General features: G+C 41.4%; 2 protein-coding genes across 7 annotated transcripts; both read left to right on the top strand.

Moving 5' to 3' along the window:
• The first annotated feature begins 1,630 nt into the window (after window positions 1-1,630).
• On the top strand, window positions 1,631-3,424 carry LOC144706891 (myosin heavy chain-like protein). 3 transcript variants are annotated; one of them, XR_013582342.1, is made up of 5 exons: window positions 1,631-1,943; window positions 2,094-2,409; window positions 2,649-2,707; window positions 2,949-3,094; window positions 3,179-3,424. XR_013582342.1 is itself a non-coding variant. In XM_078579971.1 (4 exons), the coding sequence occupies exons 1-4, from the start codon at window positions 1,706-1,708 to the stop codon at window positions 2,987-2,989; spliced, it is 654 nt and encodes a 217-aa protein (XP_078436097.1). In that variant the 5' UTR covers window positions 1,631-1,705; the 3' UTR covers window positions 2,990-3,126. The 3 variants fall into 3 exon arrangements, 1 of the variants encoding a protein (XP_078436097.1); XR_013582341.1 differs by having other exon boundaries at window positions 3,173-3,424; XM_078579971.1 differs by lacking the exon at window positions 3,179-3,424 and having other exon boundaries at window positions 2,949-3,126.
• Window positions 3,425-11,674: 8,250 nt separating this feature from the next.
• On the top strand, window positions 11,675-26,749 carry LOC144706763 (E3 ubiquitin-protein ligase UPL2-like). 4 transcript variants are annotated; one of them, XM_078579789.1, is made up of 17 exons: window positions 11,675-11,781; window positions 11,896-12,312; window positions 13,255-13,350; window positions 13,426-13,629; window positions 13,715-20,324; window positions 20,493-21,547; window positions 21,655-21,954; window positions 22,032-22,242; window positions 22,355-22,614; window positions 22,710-22,972; window positions 23,700-24,804; window positions 24,890-25,036; window positions 25,146-25,226; window positions 25,600-25,825; window positions 25,948-26,087; window positions 26,213-26,319; window positions 26,468-26,749. In XM_078579789.1, the coding sequence occupies exons 2-17, from the start codon at window positions 12,211-12,213 to the stop codon at window positions 26,568-26,570; spliced, it is 11,010 nt and encodes a 3,669-aa protein (XP_078435915.1). In that variant the 5' UTR covers window positions 11,675-11,781; window positions 11,896-12,210; the 3' UTR covers window positions 26,571-26,749. The 4 variants fall into 4 exon arrangements, with proteins under 4 accessions (XP_078435915.1, XP_078435913.1, XP_078435914.1 ...); XM_078579787.1 differs by having other exon boundaries at window positions 20,466-21,547; XM_078579788.1 differs by having other exon boundaries at window positions 13,255-13,359.
• Window positions 26,750-27,078: the final 329 nt, after the last annotated feature.

The raw sequence follows: 27,078 nt of genomic DNA, 5'->3' as shown, positions 1-27,078 counted from the left end.
TGATGATATTTTATTAATTACTTTCTCCTTGGTGAATGAGTGATTCTGAGATGAAATCAACATAAAAAGTTCTCTAGTAAACCAGTTCATTTTCAGAGAGTTCATTCAAAGGAAGGACTCGTTTATTCATTTACAAGTATTGGATTCTGTCGTTTCATCTGTAGACGTTATTTCATTGATCTTGCAAAAAAACTTGGAAAAAATGAGTGATTTCTCCCAGATGCCCAAATTCTTACTATTTGTGAGAGGAAATCAACATAAAACATTATCCTGCTTGATTAATTCCTTTATAAATCTTGGTGCCTTTTATTTCATCTTAGATGGAGTTTCATCTAGAATATAAATGATGCTGATTATTATCATTCAAATTGAAAACATAGAACTTGAATGCTACTATAATTTAGATGACTAGTATACGTTGATGATGATGATGATGTTTTCAGTAACTGCATCTTATCACATGTTTCATCGAATCACATATTCAAGTTGTATTTGTCTTTTCTCATTACCATGAAAATGGGAAACAGATATTTGAAATTCTCAAAAATTATCAATGATGATTATTTTAATGTGTGATATCGGCTCATTTATCTCCTAATATCTTTTTTATCATAAATTTGATGATGCTATTGGTTTTCTTACTACCATTTAAATGAAAAAAGAAATATGGAATGCTTCTAAAATATCAATGATGATGACGATATCATCATCTATATCTCTCGTCTATCTTGTGAAATTAAATTTAATGTTTCAAATTCGTCATTAACAGTTGATGATGAGGACGATCTAGATGATGACCTCAACGACATCAAATTGTAATTCTTATGCCTATAGATTACTCTGCAATACATTAGTCATTGGACTGGAAGTTCATGACGATTTTTTTTACTTTTCTACTTTGATTTTGACAAGCCTGCCGGTTATGGACAGGATGGGGATCAAACAAAAGTGGACCAACTTTAGGTAAGGTTTAGGTATTTGCTTAAAAAAGACATCCAGAGAGAGGAAGAGAGAGGACCATAAAAGTAATGAAAGCAGCACGGCTACTTGAAGCAGGTCCACACCTTACTGCTGTATCCTCTTCTTTTTCTCTTCTGCGGCATCTGTCGCATCCACTTGGGCCTTGGATGTCTGCAGGTCAGCCTCGCTTGCTTCTTGCTCGGTCCTTGCCCTGGCCTTTCTGATCTGGTGCCATGCATAGCAGCGAGTTACAGTGATAGCCATACATAGAATATCTTATATACATGCATGAATATTATCAATATTATACAAAGAAAGTGGTATATATATAAAGTGCACCTGGCCGGTGAATATGGCCTTGATGTATTCCCAGCTTTCCTGCACAGAAATAAGGAACGAACGACCTCCCTTTACCAGTCCTGAGCCCCTCGAGCTGCCCTCCATTTTGATTTTTCTGAAGAACCGGACCAGAGATTGATTGATGGATAGATAGATTGATTGTTTTGTTTGTAGGACGACTCGCGAAGGAGAAGGAACACGCGTACTCTCTCTAACGTGTCCACATATTGCTTGAACAGCACATCATCGAGTAAATGGGCTATTTGGGCCGAAAGTTACCCGCGCACAAGTGGCCCAAGTCACGGGCTTTGAGATCGTTCATAGTTCTTCCGCACAACCCGTCAAAGGTGAGACCTTCCTGGGGGGAACGGAGGGGAAGCCGCCGCTCGGAGATCGGAGAAATCTGATGGATCGACACAAGACCCTGTCGAGAATACGAGTTCACGCCTCGAAAACCCCCGATGAGGTTGCCGATGCACGTTTGAAGCCCGTGGACGACGGAAATGGGGTTCAGATGGCGAGAGATCTTGAGCCGTTTATGGGCGCAAAGTTGAGGAGATCATCCTCTGTCGGAAGAGACCGCCGAGGGGATTATCTCAACGTCCGATCTTCTCCATATCTCGTGAAATTTCTCTCAAAGCAAGGTACCCTGAGGTACCCCCTCTCTGATTGATTTCGAACCCATTTGAATTTCCATGAAGCATCGCTGTTCTATAATTCAACGAAAAGTTGGGCTTCCCGTTTGCTTTTGTAGAAAGGTAACCGGTGCCCCCTTTTTTTGGATATTTGTACAGGTGACAAGGAGGTTCTTTTTGCTGACAGAGTTCTGAAGTTCACCGAGTCGGGGAAGATGAAGCGACGCATTTTCATTATCACGCGTTACGCCATATATTTTGTGGATCCAGAAACGGAGAGTCTCAAGAGGCGGATTGCGTTGGATGGCGTTGGGAAGCTAATTTTGAGTGAATTGAATGATAATTTCATTGCTCTGATTGTGCCCAGAGAGTATGACTGCCTAATGGCCACTACGCGGAAGACTGAGATTGTAGATGTGCTTGTTGAAGCGATAAAGAGGAACGAGTGTGAACTTCCAATAACATTCTCGAACAGGTGAATTTGTTTCCCATTGATTCAGAATGTTTGTTCTTGTTTTTCCTTCTCAGAATCAGTTTTTTTTCGGTATTTTTCAAACGGTTTTTATATTGATAAATACAACTGGGACAACAAGACTTTGTTCTTAAAGTTCCTTGAGCACCGGTGAGGTAAAAAAAAACATTCTAGCTGAATCACTGTTCAGGCGATAAATTAAGATTGTGTTGAGCTTCCATAACGACGTCTATACTGCGCAGGTTCGAGTACAATCCTTCGTCTTTGGTGGTGAAAGAGGTTCACTTTGAAGAGGTTGAAGGTATGTCCCGAAGTACGATTTACGTCGAAACTTGTTAGATTGAACTGTTTTCTAAATAATAGGCCGTCGCAGTCATCTCATGCGCAAAGTTGTCTTTGAAGTGGTGCCGTAAATCCTGATTAATAACAAGAGTACTGCATGAGCACACTATTGTGGAGTCATGAATAATTGATGTTTTCTTTGCGCTAATGCACTCATAGGATGAATATCTCATTTATATGTTTGTGATGGGGTTTTGCAGGTGGTATCAGAACAAGGGTTCTGAGAAAGGGAGGCCAATGAAATCTCAAATTGCAGTATTTGTGATCAGCCCCATCCTTGATTTCTGCTTTGCGAAAGTAGTTGTAATAATTTCGCGTTCATATTTATCAGCGATCGATCGGTGAGGTAATTCGTTGGTGTGATTGTTTTTTTCTCAATTTCTTGTCTCGTGCATTTAGCCCTCAGATGAGCATCATCTCGTAGTCCCAGGTGTATTGCTGAACTTGCGATTGTCCCCTGTGGGTTCAAACGAGTCACTGATCAGACAAACCTGGGTAAGAGGTGTTGGAACATTCTTAGGTGGAGTATTCACAGATGAAGTGAACTTCTGTATAGTCATTGATGTCAGTAAAACTTCCGGAAAACAGAGTATGTATATCATGGAATAAACAGCACAAATTAGAAACATGATATTTACTGGCTCAACTCCGGATTATTCTGTATTGGCTTTCACGACTTCCCATTGAATAACTTTCCCAGGCCAGCTAAATGACAGAACTAAAACTATCTGACTCTGTCCAAGATATCTAATCATGTTCATTAGCCAAATCTCCTTGGTGTCGGGAGGAAATTTGTGTAATATAACGGTGTTACATTAGGGATCGAACTAGTGAAATTCTCTATTTGTGCTCGTGTTTGGTTAGTTCATGTTTGTTTACAAGCGGTTCACAATGGGCTGTATTTTGAAAGACCTATATTATTTGTGGGGAGAGGAGGGAGAAGGAAAGGACACTGGTAGGTTGCCAAAGGAGAGGGGGGTAGGGCTCAAGTTTATATAAAACGAAATAAAAAATAATATTTCCTGCCAACTGTTTGCGAGCGGTTTGCATACAGAGTGATAGAGCAAAAATGAGTATGCTAATGTCGTTGTTGTCAATTCACTTCTATCAATAATATTTCTGAAATTTTAATTTCATTCAAAAGATGCATAGCAGAGAGTAGGGTCGTCTCCTCAGGGATTGCTACTTAGATATAGAATTAAGTAATGAGTTAGATAGCAGGATTAGAGATTCTAGGATAATAATAACCATAAACAATTTTATGATTATTGATATTTTAATTCCAGATAAGAAAATATGGGAGGATACCTCTGAAAGTGGTTAAGTGGAAACTGAGTAAATTGCATGCATGATTTTGAATATGCCAGACTTCATTTCGAAAAACCTCTATTATTTGTGGGAAAGGGCATTGCTAGGTTTCCAAAGGAAGGGGGGAATCGCCAATGTAGTATAAAAAATAATAATAACATTTTCCACCTACCATTTACGAGAGGTTCACATGTTTGCCAACTGTCTGCGAATGCTGGTGGTTAGAGATATTCTATGCTCATGTTCGTTCGTGTCCATTCCACATTCGCGAATGAACATTTTATTTTTTCCCATCCCATGTAACATGTAACATTTTCTATGAGAATGCAGGATTAGGACTCTTTATCCGGCCATAAAGTGTGAACACACCTTTATCAATACAACATCTAATTGTTCACATATTTGTTAGCTGCTTGATCCTTTCTGAATATGAAATGTGAATATACACATAATGGTCCATTTATTGTGTAGAACGCTCTGATATTTCATTACAATGACCGAGTTATTATTCTCATAAGCCATCATTCATGTACTAAAATTTGCCACTAGAGTGACCTTCCTTCTTTTGGGATTCGTGTTATCAAATATATCATTATGATCTATGATATGTTGAATTCTCTAATTAATTCTCAATTTTTAACAATAATTTCAACTCATTAACTTGTTTTAACCCAACATTTATATTAATTAACTCAAAGTTCACTAAAAAAATGTGAAAAAGGTTTATTCTAATTTGTTCTTTTATATGAAAATCATATGAAAAGGATTGTGGTTGAGTACAGATGAATATCTACTGAAAAAGAAGACTCAAACAAGTGATTGAGGGTCTTTTAATTGCTCAAAAATAGAAACATTGATACAACAGAAATACAAAAAATGTGATCGTCCCCTATTTTAATCTATTTTTTGACTAACTTGTGATTTGAAAATGATGATACAAGGATTAGAAACTGAAACCTAACCTCACCGCTGCCAAGAAGCTGACAAAACTTTTCAATATCAAACATCCAAACTAATTCGTTTCAAGTTAGAGTCCTTGATTTGGGCCCGATTTTCTTCTTCCTCAAATTATTCATTTACACTATTACATTTAATTAAAAGGCTTGGATTCTATATTTTCAATGACATGAAAATTGCACTTTCACCTTTGCATATTTTTCACAATGTGTGAAAGAACCATTCAATAAATAAAGAAGGTATACATTCATATATGTATGATTTTAATTCACTCATCCAATTAAAATCAAGTAGCTTATTTTTTGTTCTATTGAGGGGGCATGGTCCTCATGGGCCTCTATGCATGTGTGCAAATGCCCACACATCTTAATTTTAAGATAGATGGTATGTCATGAGCTTGCTCGATCAACCTGATTCAACATGATGCACACCATGTTGGGTTTTATGGTGGTGATTGACGTGAAACTGTAATGAATCGTGCAGTAGAGGACAGACCAGAATTGTTGTAAATCTTTAAAACTCGATGATCACATCATCTTTGCACATATCATCAGTGTAATTTCTGTCACACAAGAGAGAAATATTTTGATGCTCATTTTTCTAACCTTCAGATGTATTGAAGCGATCCTTGACACATCAAATATCCTCATTTTGTCTTGATGAGCATGTTATTGATGCACTATTATAATTTCCTCATTCTGAACACATTAGTGGGGAGGTCAAGAAAGGAGGGAAGATATAAGAAGGATAGATTCCTAAATAATTCTGGCCTTGGATGAATTTCATTCACGACATCCTCTTATTTATACTTAATAGGATTTTTTTAAAAAAAAACCATAAGGCACATCTTCTAATATCCAATAAATTAGTTGTGTGTGACCCTTTAGGCCCTTGTATGGTTTATTTAATAACTCCAGTCCCTGAGATTTTTTTACAAAAGTCCACGGGAAGGAATAGTAGAAGTCCACAAACTTAGAGTATATCGACCAGCGTCCTAAAATCTTGTGTGTGTGACCCTCTAGATTCATGTAGTAGTCTAGTTAATAACTTAAATGGCCCAATAACCTTTTTGGGGCCAACCTTATTAATTCACATTTTCACATAAATATTAATTAATCAACGATCAATTTAACCCAATTGATTGATTAAGTTTCCAATATGTGGGGTCCCAAGCTACACCTCGTGCCCTAGAAGAAAAAGGAGAATGCCCACTCTCTCATGGAGCATTTTCCGTCATTAATTATCATGTATGTAATATCCTTCATTTGTGCAAGACTCCCACATGGCTTAGACTATTGTAAATCATCAAATCCTAAGTGGTCTTTTCTAGCTAGTGTAATTCATAGAGAAATTATCAAAGAAAAGATTCTTAAATATTTCTACTACCTCGGCCATGGATTTAACTACATCAAAATCCTTGAGTAATTCCTCAAATACTAAGGGTGGACAATCCCATTTTGACCACACAATAACCTTTGGGGTCCTGTTTATGCATCTGAGCTAGGAATCTCATGAAGAGGCCCTCAAAGTACAAACGGTAGAATATCAATGGAAGAGAAACTCATGTGTCATAGTCAAAACACAAATGTCCATCCACATGATGCCTTTGATACCTAAGATCTAAGGACCACTTACACAAACATGTCACGGATCAACCTGATTGTTGCTAGCTAAAAACCGTTCAAAAACCCACATGGATCAATTTAATGAAATCTTTCCCCAAATAACAACTACTATGTGCCCTTAATGTCTCCACACTAATGGCTGCGAGATCGACCATACTCATCATACAAGTGGGCCGTTGGTTTGTAGAAACAAATATTTCTGACACATATCACCATGTGCATGTGCATATTAAAAAGGGAGTGTCAACTCTTGGTTGGGCCATTATGGAACCACAAATTATGATGCCACAACATCACATTTTCACATATAAATGTTTGCAGTGTTAATGATTGGTTGATGTCTAGATAAGTCAGATGATGACACATGGTAGAATATAAATAAACTTGGGGTTTTTCATAAAAAACTTAAATAACTTAAGGAAAACATATTATGATTCATAAGGATCCAAAATATACTAATTTCTTTGTGTAGATATAATTTCATAACAGTTACACATAAAAAACAAAAAATCTGAAAATTAAACGATAGCCTTGTGCATGTGCTTTCAAGACTCTCTAGTGTCTAGGTGCTTTCTCTAGGAGCTTTAGATGCAGGGGGGGGGGTTGCTTTTGTTGGGTTTGGAGTGAGTTGTTTTAGTTTATTAAGGGCACGGGAGTAACCCAACTTTAAGAATCGACTGGTTTGATTGGCTCTTACAAAGAGAGTGAAGATACTGAACCACTCCACTCATGATTTGTTAAAGCATATAATTTACAAGAAAATATTTGATTGAATAGAGGCACGAGTGAGCGGGAGCGCATCGTGCCTGAATCTTAAGATATTCACGCTCATAAACTCGTGCTTGAATCTCAATCTGAACGCTCCTAAAGTTGCGCATGAATCTTCATCTTCATCTTCACGCTCCCTCTCCTAGACTCGTGCCTGAATCTTCATCTCCATTTATTGTGTAACATGAATCTTCATCGTCATTAACTTCATAATCAAAAGTCGGACCTTGCAGAACGTTGTTCGCTTCTAAAGTTGCTTCACTCCCTTCTGCTCTTGAAGTCGCACCGCTCGTAAACTCGCGTTGTCGTAAGCTCTGTAAATGTGTAGAGCCAAATAGTGTAGTAGTAGGAACTTCTAGGGCCCTACCCTACATTTGGATTAGTCCAGTTCTTCGGGTACTACGGTAGAGCCGTTTCATGAGGGGGGGGGGGTGTGCGTAGTCCTTTGAATCACGTTGAATTAAATCGATTCTTTTTCCCAGATAGATGGATGGATCTATCTCTCTATTCATAAATATATATATAAGCCCCAAATCCGTTATTTGGCCAGGAAACACTGCACTACTTTGGGCGGAGAAAGCGAATGTTCTGAGGTTCTGAGGTTACGATGAAGGTGATGCCAATCAAAGTTAATGATGCTGAACCTCCACTCTTTTTTTCCAAGGCCTACATGCACTTCACACGCCATTGGCGCTTTGCTCTCCACTGTATTCTTTATTAGACGGTTTGGATGGACTTAGCCATAAGTGTCATCCATAAAATAGTTTACTCCTTTAAGTTGGTCAACTCTCATCTTTTATTATTTTATTTCAAATAAAGATACAAGATTCATGACATTCATATAAAAATTAGTGTGTCGTCACTCCTAACTGTATGTGTCAATTTGGTTATATGTATCAATGATAATATATATATTATATTCAATTAATTAATCAGTATTTATATATAAATTTTATTAGGCTATTAAAATTATTGGCTATACTAGTGCATGGCCTAAAGGGTCACGCATATGATGCTTATAAGAATTTTGATGATGTATTAATACCAGGGAGTTAGTGGACATTCCCGATTAAAAATACAAGGATGAAAGCCACATTTCAGAGATACTCGTGCATGTCTCACTTAGGTGCCCCACATTCTCCCCCTTCACTAGTGTCCCCAATAGAACATGCTAATTATTAGATTAATATCATGAATTTCTGGTGTTTATTTTCTCAGAAATATGATATATCCATGTTATCAATCTTAGAGTTATTAACTGTATTTTCATATTTTATTTATATATTATGCCCCTTTTACGACATCATTGTAGTAAATTACATAATCTATAAGTCATAATATATTTTTTACAATTTTTTGTTATTATATTGGAGAGACATTTTTTTTCTGCCAAAAAAAATATTTATTTTATTTTAATGAGTTATAACCTATTTAAACGTAATTATTTAAAGTGATTTTGGAAAAAATATGGCTTGATTTTGAGTTTTTCATGTATTGTGGTCCTATTAATTTTGATTACACCTGATCATTGGCTTCCACCAATTCAAAACTATGATCAGAGATTGGCTTTCCAATCATAAAAGGTGACATTAATGGCCAGTCATTATCGGACTTTCATTTTTCATCCCGATGAAGAAATGTGGGATTAAAACCACAATTGATGCAATGCGAGCGAAGAATGAATCAGCACATAAATAATAATAAATTAAATTCATAATGAATGAACCATCAAAGTGTCACTTGATTATGATTTGTGAGCATGTTGATTTGCTAAAAGAGAATGAATGCATATTACGAAACATACTTTTGAAGAATCAAAGGGCACATTTCTTGTTAGGTTCTGGTCATGAATGAAAAACTTCAAAAACAATTTTGATGCCTACGTAAGATGAAATTGATTACAAATCATTCATAAATCAAAAAGAAATTTGATATTCACCCCATCATTGGTTTGTAGGAGAGTTCTCTGAAGCAGTTTTGTGTCTAACCTCTTGAAGTATGCACGCGATCAAAGGTTCTTGAATGTTCGCTTGTTCTTTGACTCTTCTTGAAGATCTAATTGATATTCTCGCCATAAAGACTCTCTCTTGGTTGAGGGAGAAAGCGAGATGGATGAAAGGTTGTTAAAGAAATCATACCCTAAGTTTGATGACAATTAACCATACCTAAGTTAATCGTCAAACGTGTGCCTGTCATTTAGTTAGTACTCATGCGCAATAGGGATCATTGGAGTGTGTCTTCTACAATATCCTCACTACCATGTATGGGGATTTAACTCCATTGTCTTCCTTGAGTCAATGTAATCTTGTGTCGAGGGTGAAATATCATGTCTTGACTGATTAATAATCTCCGTGTACATCTTACTAATTGCGAGTTGACACTTGTTTGAACCCAATGTTTAGAGACTCATAAGCCATAGCCAAAACATAATCATCCATCCACGAGATGTCCTTGGTGTCTAAGGTCAACGAATCAATTATGCAACCGTGACATGAATTAACATGATCAATATTTTAGGTATAATACCATTCAAGGATTCATGTCAATTAATTCAATGACCTATTTCTCTGATGAGCACCTACCATTTGTCCTGAGTACATCCACACTAATGGCCACATGATCAGCCATATTTATCACAAAAGTAAAATCAAATAGTGCTATTCTATTATGATAATTTAATTTACATCTCGACTATCCATTGGATGGTGATATTCATAATACATATTTAAAGACTAGTGATATAAGTGTCATGATCTCATAATATATTACAAAGTCATTGTATGAACTCATGGAAGTCATTACAAGCATTTATTTATCTCAGTTAACTTTAAATAAAACATTTCAAACATTTAGTATCATGGTAATAATATTGAAAAAATATTTATTTCAATGAACTTTAGCAAATAATGTTAGCGTACTTGGCTTTACGGACATAATATCCATCACTTCTACCCTACATACATGCATCAACCCATGATAAAAATTCATAAATAGACTCAAAACCTTTTTAAAATTTGAGAATTATGTGATACTCTAGCGATTCAATTTGCAAACTGATGAGGAGAGAGAAACATCAAACAATTGAAAATGATTAAAATTTAAATCATAACATATGAAACATCTAGCTTGAGTTTTAGGCTAAATTTTGAGGTAGAATTTACCTCTCTGTCCTCGTTTCATCCATAATCTCTGGCCTGTAGATAACATCTCTATCCATGTAAAAATCGTATTGGAATTTCTCTTCCTTTAGTAGGACAAGTGAAATAAATTATTTTTGAGGTCCATCAAGTTTTTTTCGTGTCCGTCTTTGATGGAAGTTAGAAGGGAGAAGTGGAGTAACTCTGCTATTGTTGCAAATTACCTTGATCCCGGCAGGGTAAAATATTTTTCTGTGACTCCCCTTTTTCTTATGTTATCATTGGCATGTTCTTAATATGCATCAATCTTAGTACACTAATCACATTCATAAATCTAGATACTCTCATCACATCCATCTATCCACGTCCATCCATCCATATACTTTTGACTAGTATTCATCATCCGCCGTGTCCAAGTATATACATTAGCTATCACATATATGTATATCCATATCTCCTTATCATCCTTATCATTTCACCATATTTTTGCATTTCATAAAGTATCTCTTCTCATCCCTTAATTACCGTTTAAAAATGCATTGTCTCCCTGATATATATTCTTTGTGGCAACAACCTTGTTCATCACTAGCTATTCATATTATCTATGAGCCAAGGTCTTAAAAATTGTATTGTTTAACTAAATATCAAAAAGAAATTATTTCCCCATATTTAAGTTCTTCGTCCCCATCTTTTGTGTGTTAGTACCATGTCTAGGAGATCGACTTGGATCGCAATATTTGTGAAGATGACGACGACATTGACATATAAGGGATTACATCCGTACATCTAAAGACCAAAATTTGAGCAGCTCAAAGAGACTGAATCAGGGAGCAGTGATTTCTAATAATCTGATACACAGAAGTAGTGAAACCAGTTTCCAAGAGTTGAACAAAAAATAATTACCTTGTAATAATATTCAGGCACCGTGGCTAATGGGCCGCTGAAGAGCGGCCCGAGTCACCGTCCCCTTCAAAAAGTGAGAAGCCAGGATCGCCGTCCATATCAGGAGGCGGTGATCGTGGCGGTGCAAGGCCCGGGCGCCAAATCGCGGTCGATGGACCCTCGAAGGCTCACCGATCCGACGGCGGAGACGAGCGCAGATCATTTATCGCGTCTCTGGTTCTCCGTCTTGTAGCCAAAGCAATTCGAGAAAGAGAGAGAAAGAGGGAGAAAGAGAGTGAGAAAGAGGTCTCCTTAAACTCAGGGAGGGAGGTTGGGAAATCAGTACTGCTTGCTCGGTCTCTATCTCTGTCCCCTTCTTCCTCCTTCCTCGCCTCTACTCTCAGCCGTCCCACCCGACATCTAATATCTATCCGTCTGTTCCTGTTGTTTTTTTTGGAGAGATTGTGCAGGGGTTTTGATTTCAACCAAGTGGAAGAAGAGAAGTCGGAGGAAGAGAACAAGCCTCGCCCGATCGCCGGCGCCCTTCTCTTCGTTTTGGGTTTCGGATTCCGTCCGATCAAGCTCTCTGGCGGTGGAAATCTTATCTTCATCGCTGGCTTCTTCCGCCTCTTTGTGCCTGTGCATGCCCGTATCAGCCCTCGCCTTCTTGTTCTAGTGTTTTTCTGCGACGTTGTTATTTTGGGCCTTTTGATATGTTGTTCGCGCTGTAGTCTTTGGAGACTGTCGGGAGGGCGCAGAGGAAAAATAGGGCCTGTTGACGTGAGATGGCGACCCATCAGAGGTCGGCCTTCCCCTCGCTGCGCCTCCAGCAGATTCTTTCCGGCGGCAGGACTGTCGTTCCTTCCCTAAAGTTGGAGGCCGAACCCGTTAGTTCTCTTTCCCATCTTGCTGTGTTGACCTAATTGTGTTAATTTTATTTGATGTCTGTTTTTAGGGTTTTTCATACATCCTCCGTTGTGTTGTGCCCTGTTCTTGTTTTTTCCTCCGGTATTATGACTCGTTAGTATTCCTCCTCGCTCATGGGCATATGTACAACTTAGCAGCCCCGGCGATTATGATGCTTGGAGTTGTAAACTTTTGGCGCTTCACCGATGATTTCTTGTTCATCTAACTGCCTTTTGTTCCGGGTTTTTATATGGCCCAGAATGGTCTTTTGACCTCGTCTTTTTGAATCCCATGTCTCAGGTTTTCGGTTTGAATTTAAGAAATATGTCTTGCATTTTTAGATGTTTTGGGGAATAATTTCAATTCTTGGAATACTTACGTATCAAATTATTCCTTGGTTGGCTCTTCCGGTGGCCGGCAGCTGTGCACAACATTTGTAGTACATTTCCGGAAAGGAAACGCTATCCGTGCTCTAAGAGCTATTTTAGGCGGCTCTGAAGCGGACGCAATAGGTCTTAGGGATACATACATTAGGTATTGGGATACCCTTTTTTGTGCTGAATCGGGAGTTTAGACTTCTGACGCAAACACTTTTTATTTTCTAAGAATTACTGGATCTCACGGGGATCATTTTGTCCGAAAATGTTTATCATCATCATTGCAGAACTTCATAATCTTTCTATGAAATTATTTATTGCGAGTTCTAAACAATTTTCAAGATTTTAAGCAAGTTGAATTTGCTTTTCGTTGGTGTTTTGATATTTTTGTTGCCATTGCATCGAAGAAATTGTCATGATTCTTTTTGTAAGATTCGGTCAAGTGCTATATTTCCCAATGAACGAAGCGACTTCTGTCGGATTGGGCTACAGAGAGATGTAATTTATTCCTTTGGATGACTCATACTTGCTCCGTATTTTTTGCAGCCTCCCAATGTCAAAGAATTCATTGACAGAGTGATCAAGTGTCCATTGCATGATATAGCAATACCTCTTTCAGGATTTCGATGGGAATACAACAAGGTTACGACGGTACTTCCTCTAATGATTTATCTGTTTATTTGGTGTACCGTCAGCCTAAAACTGTTTGTCTTTTAGGGAAATTTTCATCACTGGAGACCATTGTTTTTGCATTTTGAATCATATTTTAAGACATACATATCTTGTCGGAAGGAACTTCTTCTGTCTGACGATCTCTATGACGAAGATAAATTTCCTAAGAGTTCAGTCATGCAAATCCTCAGAGTCATGCAGATTATTTTAGAAAATTGCCACAACAAGGGCTCCTTCGGTGGCCTGGAGGTGCGTGAAATTGCTCACGTAGTTTTCAAATCTGATATTAGTTTCTGCCTCTAACTTGTCCATTTTCTGTCTTTTTGATTAACAGTATTTCAAACTTCTTCTGGCGTCCAGAGATCCTGAGATAATTATAGCTACGCTTGAAACTCTGTCTGCCCTTGTTAAAATAAACCCATCCAAACTTCATGGAGGGGGGAAGCTAGTTGGCTGCGGTTCTTTGAACAAGAATCTATTGACTCTGGCTCAAGGTTGGGGAAGCAAGGAAGAAGGATTAGGTTTGTTCTCTTGTGTTGTGGCGACAGAAGAAATCCAAGACGATGGTATGTGTCTCTTTCCCTCAGAAGAGATCATGCGTGATGCAGCTCAAAGCAGATTGGGATCAACTTTGCATTTTGAATTCCATGCTCCGACCTTCCAGGGTAGGGCAGAACTTAGTACGGGAAGGTCAGCTTCCAGTTTGTGCGTCATACACGTCCCAGATCTTCATTTATGCAAGGAGGATGACTTAATCCTTCTCAAGAGGCTTGTTCAGCAGTACAATGTGCCTCCGGAGCACAGATTCTCGTTACTTTCAAGGATTAGATATGCCCGGGCCTTTCATTCGCGCCGAACTTGCAAGATTTTCGCCAGGATCTGCATTCTTGCCTTTATTGTGTTGGTTCAGTCCAGTGATGCACATGATGAACTCATTTCTTTTTTTGCCAATGATCCTGGATTCACCAATGAATTGATTTCGCTAGTCCGTTGTTCGGAAGGCTCTATTCCGGGTTCTATAAGGTCGATTGCAATGTTTGCTCTGGGGGCCCAGCTGGCTGCTTATACATCATCCCACGAGCGGGCGCGGGTATTGAGCGGGTCAAGCATTATTTCTGCTGGTGGCAACCGGATGATGCTGCTAACTGAGCTGCAGAAGGCTGTGGTGTCGCTGAATAATGTGACTGACCCATCTCATCTCTCATTTGTCAATGCCCTACTGCAGTTCTTCCTGCTCCATGTTCTATCTTCTTCCAGTTCCGGCAGTGCTATTAGAGGGCTTGGTATGGTCCCTCCGCTTCTACCTCTGCTACAAGACAATGATCCCGTTCACATGAATCTGGTTCATTCTGCTGTTAAAATTCTTCAGAAGCTGATGGAGTATAGCAATCCTGCCGTGTCCCTATTCAAAGATCTAGGAGGAATAGAAATCTTATCTCAGCGGTTACAAATTGAAGTTCACAGAGTGATCAATGCAGAAGATGAGAGCACTAGTGGCAGCACCAGTACCAGTACCAGCGGGATGATCACAAGTGATTCTTCGAAGGCTGAGGAAAACGGTATGTACTCCCAGAAGCGACTTATCAAGGTTCTACTTAAAGCTCTTGGCTCTGCGACTTATTCTCCAGCAAACTCTACAAGGTCTCACAATTCTTCAGAAAGTATCCTACCCGCATCATTATCTTTGATTTTTCGTAATGTGAAAAAATTTGGCGGTGACATATACTTCTCAGCAGTGACTCTTATGAGTGAGATCATCCACAAGGATCCCATGTGCTTCCCTGTATTGCATGAACTTGGTCTTCCTGATGCTTTTCTTCACTCAGTGGCTTCTGGAATACTCCCTTCTGCCAAGGCTCTCATCTGTATTCCAAGTGGGCTTGGAGCTATTTGCCTCAATTCTAGAGGTCTCGAAGCTGTCAAGGAAACTTCTGCACTGCGCTTTCTGGTTGAGGCCTTTACATTGAAAAAATATCTTGTTGCGATGAATGAAGGCGTTGTCCTACTTGCAAATGCGATGGAAGAGTTGCTGCGTCATGTGTCTTCCTTGAGAGGCGTCGGTGTGGACATAATCATTGAAATCATTGAAAAACTTGCATCTTTGGGTGATGAAAATACGTCTGGGCCCTCTGCTAAGTTGGACGAGAACAATGCGATGGAAACTGAGAACGAAGATGGTTCTGAGAAAGGACACGATTTGGTGGGCTCTATGGACTCGAATGCGGATGGGGTCAGTGGTGAGCAGTTCGTTCAAATGTGCATTTTCCACGTGATGGTGCTTGTACATCGTGTGACAGAGAATACTGAGACATGTAGGCTCTTTGTCGAGAAGAAAGGTATTGAGGCTTTGATGAAACTACTCTTGCGGCCTAACATTGCCCAGTCTTCGGATGGGATGCCAATTGCTCTGCACAGCACTGTAGTTTTCAAGAGTTTTACTCAGCATCATTCGGCCCCCCTGGCAAGTGCCTTCTGTTCCTCTCTTCGGGAACATCTATCCAGAGCCTTAAGCATCTTCAGTTCACTTTCTGGTTCCTTGCTGCTCTCCCCCGTTGTGACAACGGACGGTTCTTTGATTTCTCCTCTTTTTGTTGTTGAATTTCTTCTCTTTCTCGCCGCCTCAAAAGACAACCGCTGGATTTCTGCTTTACTCTCTGAATTGGGAAATGGCAGCCGGGATGTTCTTGAGGACATTGGGCGTCTTCACCGTGAAGTCCTGTGGCAGGTTGCAATCCTTGAGGACACCAAGACTGACATAGAAGTTGAGAAAGCGCCAACTAGTGAAGCACAGACTCCCAATGCTGGTCTGGCAGAAAATGAGGATCGCCGACTTAGTTCTTTCAGGCAGTATATGGATCCATTGTTTAGAAGAAGAGGGTCTGGATGGAGCATTGAATCTCAATTCTTGGATCTTATCAGTATGTATCGTGATGTCAACCACCCGTCAAGAATTCTGCGGAGATTGGACATCGATGATTCTGGTTCTTTGCACTTGACTGACCCTCAGTCTCGTGCACCCGTTCCCAGAGATGAAGGTTCCAGTAAATTGGCCGAAGGTGACGGTAAGCAGAAGATACATTACTCTTGTCGTGAGATGTTGAGATCTCTTGCTTATCACATTGGTCATCTTTTCCTCGAACTGGCCATTGCTATGTTGCCGTCTCCTCGACGAACTAATGATCTTGTAAACGTCTCTGCTTCTGCAAAGTCTGTTGTTTCGATCTTTGCTGCCATTACTCTCGATCACTTGAATTTTTGTGGGCATGTGGCTTCTCCATCTACTGCTGATGTTTCTATGCGCACTAAATGCCGGTATCTTGGAAAGGTCGTCAGTTTCATTGATGGCATCCTCTTAGATAAGCCAGAATCTTGTAACCCTATTATTGTCAATTGCTTCTATACTGCCGGGGTAATTCAGGCTGTTCTAACCACCTTTGAGGCAACTAGCCAGCTGCTATCTGCAATCAATAGAGCTCCAACTTCGCCTATGGAGACAGATACCGATAATGTCAGACAGATGGAGAAGGAGGAGTCCGATCATTTGTGGTTATTTGGCGCTCTTGCCAGCTACGGAACGCTCATGGATCATCTTGTCACTTCACCATTTATTATATCTTCTTCAACGAAGCCATTGCTAGAGCAACCCCTTACTGCTGCCACTGTTCCCTTCCCCCGAGATGCAGAGTCGTTTGTCAAGGTACTTCAGTCCAGTGTGTTGAATGTGATTCTCCCGGTTTGGAATCATCCCCAATTGCCGGATTGTGACCCCGAATTCATAATGACAGTCATTTCAATTATGAGGCATGTTTTTTCTGGGGTAGAAGTGAAGAATGTAAATATCATGCTCGGAGGAAGAATAGCAGGCCCGCCTCCAGATGAGTCCACGATCTCCTTGATAGTAGAGATGGGATTTTCTCGGGCAAGGGCCGAGGAAGCCTTGAGACAGGTGGGCTCCAACAGTGTTGAGATGGCGACCGATTGGCTGTTCTCGCACCCTGAAGAGCCCCAGGAAGATGATGAACTTGCTCGAGCCCTTGCCATGTCTTTGGGGAACACCGTCACATCACTGAAGGAGGATGGATCTGGCATCAGTGCTGGAACTGTTGATAATGAAGAACTCATCCAGCCTCCTTCCGTGGATGAATTGCTGTCATCGTGCATAAAATTGATGCAGGTGAAGGAATCTCTAGTTTTCCCAGTTCGGGACCTCATCATTATGGTCTGTGGCATGAATAACGGTGAAAACAGACCCAAGGTTCTTGGTTCCATCATTAGTCATTTGAGAAACTGCTCTATCTCCGACTTGGGTAATGGCGCCAAGTTGGCTGCCCTTTTCCATGTCTTGGCTTTAATTCTTCATGAGGATGCTGCAGCACGGGAAATTTCTCTGAGAAACGGGTTGGTGAAGATTGTTTTGGATCTTCTTTTCCAGTGGGTTCCTATTATTAATCCTGGTGAAAGTTCCCCCGTCCCAAGGTATGTGACTACGTCACTTCTTGCCATCGATAGAATGTTGCAGGTCGATCCGAAGGTTGCTCTTGAGACCAGGGTTGCAGAACAATTGAAGAAAAGTGATGTTAGCGGTCAGCCAGCATTGGGTATCGATGAAAGCAAACATCCTCGGTCACAGACTGGGGCACTGGCAGCCAGCTCTTTGGACACAGACGATCAGAAAAGATTGATTGACATAGCCTGCAAATGTATACAGAAGAAATTGCCTTCTGAAGCCATGCACGTTGTGCTACAGTTATGTGCCACACTTACAAAAAACCATTCAATTGCTTTGAGTTTTCTCGACGCAGGGGGATTGGTGGCGTTGTTCAACCTGCCAACGGCTAGTCTATTTCCTGGTTTTGACGGTGTGGCATCGTCCATAGTGCGTCATATCCTCGAGGACCCGCAAACCCTGCAGCAGGCGATGGAGTCAGAAATACGGCGAAGCCTGATTGCAGCCGCCAGCAGACACTCAAACGGAAGGGTGACACCTCACAGCTTCGTTCAAAATCTTTCTTCTGTGGTTTTTAGAGACCCAGTACTGTTTATGCAAGCTGCCAAGTCGGTATGCCAAATTGAGACCGTTGGAGAAAGATCATATGTCGTTCTGAAGAAAGATCGAGAGAAAGAGAAGATAAAAGAGAAAGAGAAAGAGAAAGAGAAAGAAAAAGATAGAGACAAGACGTCTGCAACTGATATCAAGGGCTCTGGAACTGAATCAAGTTTGGTTCAGATTAAGTTTCCGGACTCTACCATTAAAAGTGCCAAGGCTCACAGGAAGCCTCCTCAAAGTTTCTCTACGGTGATTGACTTTCTCTTAGATTCAATTGTGATCTTTCTCCCCCCTGCGAAAATTTGTGACAAGATCCAAGGTGGCATCTCTTGCAATCCATCATCAGACATGGACATTGACAGTAGTTCTGCCAAAGGCAAGGGCAAAGCCATTGATGTCCCAGGAGATGGCGATAGTGCCTCAGATACCCAAGAATCTATGTCTTCACTTGCCAAGACAGTTTTCATTCTGAAGTTGTTGACAGAAATATTATTAACGTATCCCTCATCGATACATGTGCTGCTCCGCAGGGACTCTGAACTGTGTAACCTTCACGGTCCTGCTCGTGAATCCATGGTGAGTTTTGGTGGAATATTTCATCACGTTCTTCACAAGTTCCTTCCCCTTGCCGGGACTCAGAAAAAGGACAAGAAAACGGAGGGGGATTGGAGGCATAAATTAGTCAACAGGGCTAATCAATTTTTGGTGGCATCATCTGTGCGCTCTCCTGAAGCAAGAAAGAGAATATTTTCTGATATTAATAACGTTTTCAATGAGTTTGTTCAAGCATCAGGGGAATCTTCCAGGTCCCCAGTGACACAAATATACGCGTTCACTGATTTACTGAATGATGCCTTGGCTGCCCGTTTGCCTACAGGCTCCCCCGTGTCAGCCGAGGCTTCAGTGTCCTTTATAGAAGTTGGACTTGTCAAGTCATTGACACAAACTCTGGAGGCTCTAGACTTGGACGATGCTGATTCACTGAAAGTTGTCAGTGGAATCATCAAGGCCCTGGAACTGGTTACAAAAGAACACATCCATTCAGCCGATGGCAGTAGCAAGGGAAACACAGCTTCAAAGCCTGCGGATGAAACTCAACCCACTCAAATTGACCGAACGGGAAACAGGTTTCATGCTTTAGAAACTATATCTCAACCAGACAGTAATGCCGCGGCTACAGACCAAATAGAAGGCTTCAATGCAGAACAAGCACCTGGAGTTATTGATTTCCTTGCAGATGATATGGACCACGATCGGGATATTGGTGGGAGTTTTGCAGCTGAGGGAGAGGACGATTTTATGCATGAGAGTTCTGAAGCAGGTGGAGACAATGAGAATACAGTCACGACGGTGGAAATTCGATTTGATATTCCGAGGACAATGGAGGGCGACATGGGTGATGAAGATGATGATGAGGTCATGTCCGGGGGCGATGAGGGCGAAGAAGGAGAGGACGACGACGATGATGAAGACGATGATGAGGATGATGATGAAGATGAAGAAGATGAGAACAATTACTTAGAGGACGAAGTTCATCGCATGTCGCACCAGGATACAGATCAGGAAGATCATGAAATGGATGATGAGTTTGATGAGGATGTGCTTGTTGAGGAGGATGAAGATGATGAAGATGACAGTGAGGGTGTGATTTTCAGGCTCGAGGATGGTATCAATGGGATTAATGTTTTTGATCAGATTGAGGTTTTTGGGGGGGGTAATAATTTTTCAAGTGAAACACTGCGTGTGATGCCCCTAGAAGTTTTTGGATCCCGGCGCCAAGGTCGTAGCACATCTATCATCAACCTCTTGGGAAGGTCTGGTAACCATGGTATTCTTGCTGAGCACCCATTTTTGTTGGAACCGTCCTCGAGATCTTCTGCCCATCAGAGGTCATCAGGTGCGCGGCGTTCATCTTCAATCATCCTTTTACGTTCATTATTACTTGTGAATAATTGTTCAAAAAAAAATACTTGTGAATATACTTGTTTACTAATGGTGGGTATTTTCTGTCTATTTCTGCTCTATCGTTTTTGTTCAGAAGGAACTGTTGACTTGGCGTTTTCAGATCGAACTGCAGAGAGTGCCTCCTCACGTCTGGATGCAGTTTTCCGGTCGTTAAACCCTGGAAGGCACAGCCGTCGACACAGTATGTGGACAGATGAGAGTCAACAGCAACGTAGTTCATCAAACGCTCCCCCGTCAGTGCCTCAGGGCATTGAAGAAATGCTTATTTCACAGTTGAGAAGGCCCACGCCTGGTCAGGCATCTGAGCCGAACACATCGACGGCTCTTCTGCAACAACATAAGAATGAGGGTGCCGACTTACATCAGACAGAGAATATTGCGAGAGAAGAAGAAAGGCCATCAGATAGCACCAGGCACGAAAATGTTGCAATCCTTTCTGCAGATGTCGCACAGGAAAGACCACCTGAAATCGACATTAGGCAGCATCCTGAAGGGAGTCTGCGTCCTGCAGGTGATGGGTCAAACGAGAATGATCAGGTTATTGAGATGCAGTATGAACGAAGTGAGACCATTGTTCGTGATGTGGAGGCAGTTAGCCAAGGGAGCAGTGAAAGTGGTGCTACTGTTGGTGAGAGCCTTCGCAGCTTGGAGGTTGAAATAGGAAGTGCTGACGGCCATGACGATGGAGGTGAAAGACAGGGTGATCTGCAGTCTGGTCGCTTGAGAAGACCATCGGCTAGCATTATGCCCATGTCTACGAGAGAAGTGTCTCTGGAAAGTGTCAGTGAAATTCCATCCCGTGTCCCCGAGGGCGAACAAGTTAATCTAGATGGTGAGACGCAGACCAGTAGAGATGAAAACTCAAGAACCATTGATCCAACGTTTCTAGAAGCTCTCCCAGATGACCTTCGAGCCGAGGTGCTTTCCGTGCAGCAGCAGCAGAGTCAACCGTCCCAGGCATCAAATGAACAAGTTCAGTCGACAAGCGATATCGATCCGGAGTTTCTCGCTGCTCTGCCTCCAGATATCCGGGCCGAGGTTCTAGCACAGCAGCAAGCTCAGAGGTTACATCAGTCTCAGGAGCTGGAAGGTCAACCTGTGGAAATGGATACTGTTTCCATTATTGCTACATTTCCTTCCGACCTGAGGGAAGAGGTAAAGCTTATCGACTATTAGTTTTAATGTTTTATGCTCATTTGGAGGTAAACCCAGTAATCTCAGCTGAAGTTCAATGAAAATTGTTCTATCGTGTTTGTTTTTAGGTACTTCTGACATCTCCAGATGCAGTTCTCGCAAACTTAACACCGGCTCTTGTGGCGGAGGCCAACATGCTCCGTGAGAGATTTGCTCGAAGGTACAACAGTGGAACCCTCTTTGGAATGTACCCGAGAGGGTGGCGCGGCGAGTCATCAAGACGTGGCGAAGGAGGTGATGTGGACAGAGAAGCCGGAACTGGTGCTCCTCGGGGATCCCGGGGAAAGATACTGGTTGAAGCTGAGGGGGCACCTCTTGTCGATATTGAGGCTCTGAAAGCCATGGTGCGCTTGCTGCGCGTCGTGCAGGTATCTGTTTATCTGTAACGCGTCTCATGATGAATGGTGTCATATTTGCCAATATTCTCAATGTTTATTTTCTTCAGCCATTATACAAGGGCCAATTCCAGAGGCTTCTTCTGAATCTTTGCACCCACCAGGAGACTAGATCTTCGTTGGTGCAGTTGTTATTAGAATTGCTCATGCTTGATGTCGGAGGGCACACAGCCAAGATAGGTGGTGGATCCGCAGAATCTTCTTACCGTTTATATGCTTGCCAGAGTTACGTCAGCTATTCTCGTCCTCAGTCTACGGATGGTAAGATCTTCTTTTCAGAGGATGCATCCGTGGGGGGTCTATTATTTGTGGTGCCAACATACAGAATCATATGTGACTTGTGTATTTTGTACTAACATCGGGTAACATACAGGTTTACCTCCTCTGGTGTCTCGTCGTATTCTGGAGACTCTGACATATTTGGCTCGCAATCACCCCCAAGTGGCAAAATTGTGCCTTCAGTTGGAACTACCCCGGGCTTCTCTGGAGGAAGGAATGAATGAAGGGCGTGGGAAAGCTGTTTCTAGAATGGATGATGAACGGTCTGGGAAAAAGGGCGATTTTCCCATTAATCTACTCCTCAGCCTCTTGAATCAACCTCTATATCTACGAAGTGTGTCTCATCTTGAACAGGTGATTTTTCTCGTTGTTTTTAAGCTCGCGAAGCCTAAAATGTGATAAACAGATGGTTCTAATATCAATTCTAATAACTACTCTTTGTATTACAGTTGCTGAACCTGCTTGAGGTTGTTGTGGACAACGCTAAGGTTGATGCTAGAGACTCGGCGGCAACCGAAGAATCTCTCGAACAGCCATCTATGCCTGAGGCCGCCATGCAAGATACCCGTGCCAGTGCTGAAGTTGCAGGGACATCAACGTCCGTTGATGCTACATTAACTATCCCAGATACGCGTGGACCTTTTGCCTCTGTCCTTTCATCTTTACCGCAACCAGAGCTTCAGCTTTTGTGTTCGCTGCTGGCGCGTGAAGGGTATGTCATTCGATGGGTTTATTTTTTGGCCATGATTATTCCCTTCACAATTTTGTCTCGTGCTAACGTTTCTCTTGAAGTAGAGCAGCATCAAGATGTGTGTATGATTAGGAGACTTTTCTGTTTTTCTTCTCATTTGTTGGCTTCTGGCTCGTGTCGTGTTCACATATTTTCTGTGAACTCCTGTCACTCCACCCCATATGCATGTTTCATTTGTTTCAATTCATTTCCTTGTAATGTTATGACTTGAAATCATCAGGGGTCAAGCTGCTCCGATGGAATAATGGCTCCATGCGTCTTTAGCTGTCTTTAGCTGACCCCATGTGTTGCCCTTCCCTGCAAATGTCTTTTTCCCTCCCCCTTCTCTGCAATGAAATCACTCTCGTTTGTCGCGGAAGTGACGTGTTGTTGCGCTGCCTCTTTTATTTGGATGTCGTAGATGGCTTTATTTTGCTGTTATCTATACGACTTTTGGTGAAGTCAACTTTGTAGAAAAGTTTTCTGAAACCATGGTCAGTATTAAAGTATCGCTTATGTTCTCTAGCCTCCCTGAGTCTGGAGAACATTCCCGAATCTAGTCGTGTTTGTTCAGGATACTTGCGTACTCATCTCAACATGAGTGTTGCCTCCAGACATGAGTGTTGCTTCTGCTGGTGTTTCTTTTTGCCATTGATTTTTATAGAATTTATATCTTTGTTTGCTTATATCCCTTCTTTCCTTTCTGTAGCCTGTCAGATAGTGCATACGTTCTAGTTGCAGAGACATTGAAAAAGATTGTTTCGATTGCCCCTAGCCACTGCAATTTATTTGTCACGGAGCTGGCCAATTCTGTTCAGAACTTGACGGTTTCAGCATCAAACGAGCTTCAACAATATGAGGAAACAGAGAGGACTATTCTGAGTTCATCTGCTGTTGATGGCAATGCAATTTTGAGAGTTTTGCTAGCCTTGAGTTCACTTGTTACGACATTGGGAAAGGAATCTCAGCTTCTTTCACATAAAGATCATAACAATGTTCTTTCGCGGGTGTTGAGTATTCACGGTGTTCTAGAACCGTTGTGGAGGCAGTTAAGTAACTGTATAAGCAAGATAGAGAGTTCTTCGGAGTCTTCATTGGAGTTGGTCTCTATGCCCTCTGCGAGTTCCTTAACTAATGTCGGTGTGATGCCTCCGCTCCCTGCTGGCACGCAAAACATTCTGCCGTACATAGAGTCTTTCTTTGTAACTTGTGAAAAATTGAATCCTGGACGGACGGGTACTGGCCATGATCTGAGCGCCAATTCAGATCTAGAGGATGCATCGACTTCAACTAGTGGGGTGAAATCTTTGGGAGGTCAAACCAAAGCTGAAGAGAAAAACAGTGCTTTCATTAAGTTCTCGGATAAGCACAGGAAGCTCTTGAACGCTTTTATCCGCCAAAACCCAGGATTACTTGAGAGATCATTCTCCCTTTTATTGAAGGTCCCAAGGTTTATCGACTTTGACAACAAGCGTTCTCATTTTAGATTGAAGATAAAGCATCACCATGATCATCATCACGGCCCGTTGAGGATTTCCGTGAGGAGAGCTTATATTCTTGAAGACTCTTACAACCAGCTGCGCATGCGATCGCCTCAGGATCTCAAGGGAAGGTTGACCGTTCATTTCCAAGGAGAGGAAGGTATCGATGCTGGTGGACTGACCAGAGAATGGTATCAGCTGCTCTCCCGAGTAATCTTTGACAAGGGTGCGCTACTCTTCACCACCGTGGGCAACGAATCAACCTTTCAGCCGAATCCGAACTCTGTTTATCAGACGGAGCATCTCTCGTATTTCAAATTCGTTGGTCGGGTGGTACGTACATACACCTTACATTTTTAAAGTTTTTTTGGAGGTGATCGTCTCTGAGATTCTGTCTACTACAATAAAAAATGTGCAGGTTGGGAAGGCCTTATTTGATGGCCATCTTCTGGATGTGCATTTCACGAGATCCTTTTACAAGCATATTCTTGGCGTTAAAGTGACATACCAAGACATCGAAGCGGTTGAGCCGGATTACTTTAAAAACTTGAAGTGGATGCTTGAGGTATTATTATTTTTTCTTAAAAAAATTTATTATTATCTGTTGCCTGGGACGCCTTTTTCACCCTGCGCTGTCTTCTGATCGGGTTATACTGTTTTCGTGAATTTTGCAGAACGACATCAATGACATTTTAGATCTTACATTCAGTATGGATGCCGACGAGGAGAAGCTAATTTTGTACGAGCGTAACGAGGTAACCTTACTTTTGTGGTTTGGATTATTTTCTGATATTTGGTGTCACTATCTTTAGAAAGGAACTTTCTTCAAAAAAAAAAAATCTTCATAAAGGAACAAGTTTTCAGATTTGTGCGAATATTCCACAAATTTTCGTTTGTGTTTTCGTGACGTTATGGCAAAATTCTAATTTCCCCTGCATTGTCCTCGTAATCCCCTTGTAATCCCACAACGTTTTTGAGGAGTAATTCCCTCAGCATCTCCTGGAGCAGCTCACGTGTTTCCTAAACGTTTTATTCTTATATTTCTTTATCTGCTTGATAACCCACTGGAGTTGAACCTTCTGAACCTTGCAAAAGCAACTGCCTGATTTCATATCGATAAACCTTCAGGTGACTGACTACGAATTGATTCCTGGAGGAAGAAACATCAGGGTTACTGAAGAAAATAAGCACGAATATGTTGATCTTGTCGCTGAACATCGTCTGACCACTGCTATTCGTCCTCAAATAAATGCGTTCATGGACGGATTCAATGACCTGATTCCCAAGGATTTGATTACTATTTTTAACGACAAAGAGCTGGAGCTGTTGATCAGTGGCCTGCCAGAAATCGACTGTTAGTAGCCGATAACCTCTTAAACCTTCTTATGCACCTGAGGGTCCTTTAATTTTTTTAATGCTATATATATTTTGTAATTTATTGATATGTTGCTGTTTTTTGTCATGTTGGTGGTTAAGTGGACGACCTGAGAGCGAACACCGAGTACTCTGGGTACAACAACGTGTCTCCCGTCATTCAGTGGTTCTGGGAGGTGGTTCAGGGCTTGAGCAAAGAGGACAAGGCTCGATTCCTGCAATTCGTCACCGGCACCTCCAAGGTTATGCTTCGCCTTTCATTTATTGTGTTATCTTGCGCCATTCCTTTTTCACTTCGTTTTCCATCATCAGTCTGTTGGTTAATGAGTAAATGATCTAATGGTGGGGCTGAAATCTTGGGTTGCAGGTGCCTCTGGAAGGTTTCAGTGCGCTGCAAGGTATCTCTGGTCCGCAGAAATTTCAGATACACAAGGCATATAGCAGCACCAGTCACCTCCCCGCGGCCCACACATGGTACTTCACTTAACTGACTATAATCCTTTTCTGCTTCCTTTCCCTGTTTGGTAATGCAATCACCATGCGGTAGGAATTCTGGTTTTAAAGCTTGTGAAAAATAGCCATCTGTTTATATGAAAAATTGGATGGTTGGTGGTGGTGGCAGCTTCAATCAGCTGGACATGCCGGAGTACACGTCCAAGGAGCAGCTGCAGGAGAAGCTGCTGCTTGCGATCCACGAGGCCAACGAGGGATTCGGCTTCGGCTGAAGAGGGGGCGGTGCCGACGGCGTGCGGCTGTAGATAGATATCGTGTCCGCCATTCCTGGTGGTCAGAGAGGGGATGAATGTTAAGTTGGGTTTCGGAGTGAGGTCGATTGAAGAGTGCTCACTTATTTCAACGCTAGTATTAGCGCCAGGAGTTTCTTTGCTGTACAGCTTTTTTTTCATCGTCTTCTTGTTCATCTTTGTCTTGAGCGTCTTCTCTACATAATGTTCACCCTTATTGTAGACCAATATTTGCCCATGCTGGATGCAGATATTGGTCAGAGTACTGAATCGGTTATCGGAAGGGGAAAAATAGATATCCATCAGAGGTCCTGACAAAAGATAATGGTTCCTGCATTACTGTTATCTGATATGGACACTTGTCCCGATATTGGGTTTTCCAATATTCCGTAGTATCATCTAAGGTTTCCTGATTCTCTCTCCAACATCGGAAATAAAAAAAAGTTATACTTCGTAATAATATACTATTATTAAACTTTAGCACTAATGC

Source organism: Wolffia australiana, chromosome 8 (assembly GCF_029677425.1).
Source record: "Wolffia australiana isolate 7733 chromosome 8, ASM2967742v1".
In the NCBI taxonomy this organism is placed as follows: Eukaryota; Viridiplantae; Streptophyta; class Magnoliopsida; order Alismatales; family Araceae; genus Wolffia; species Wolffia australiana.
Note: the sequence above shows the minus strand (reverse complement) of the source record. Positions and strands in the feature narration are given on the sequence as shown.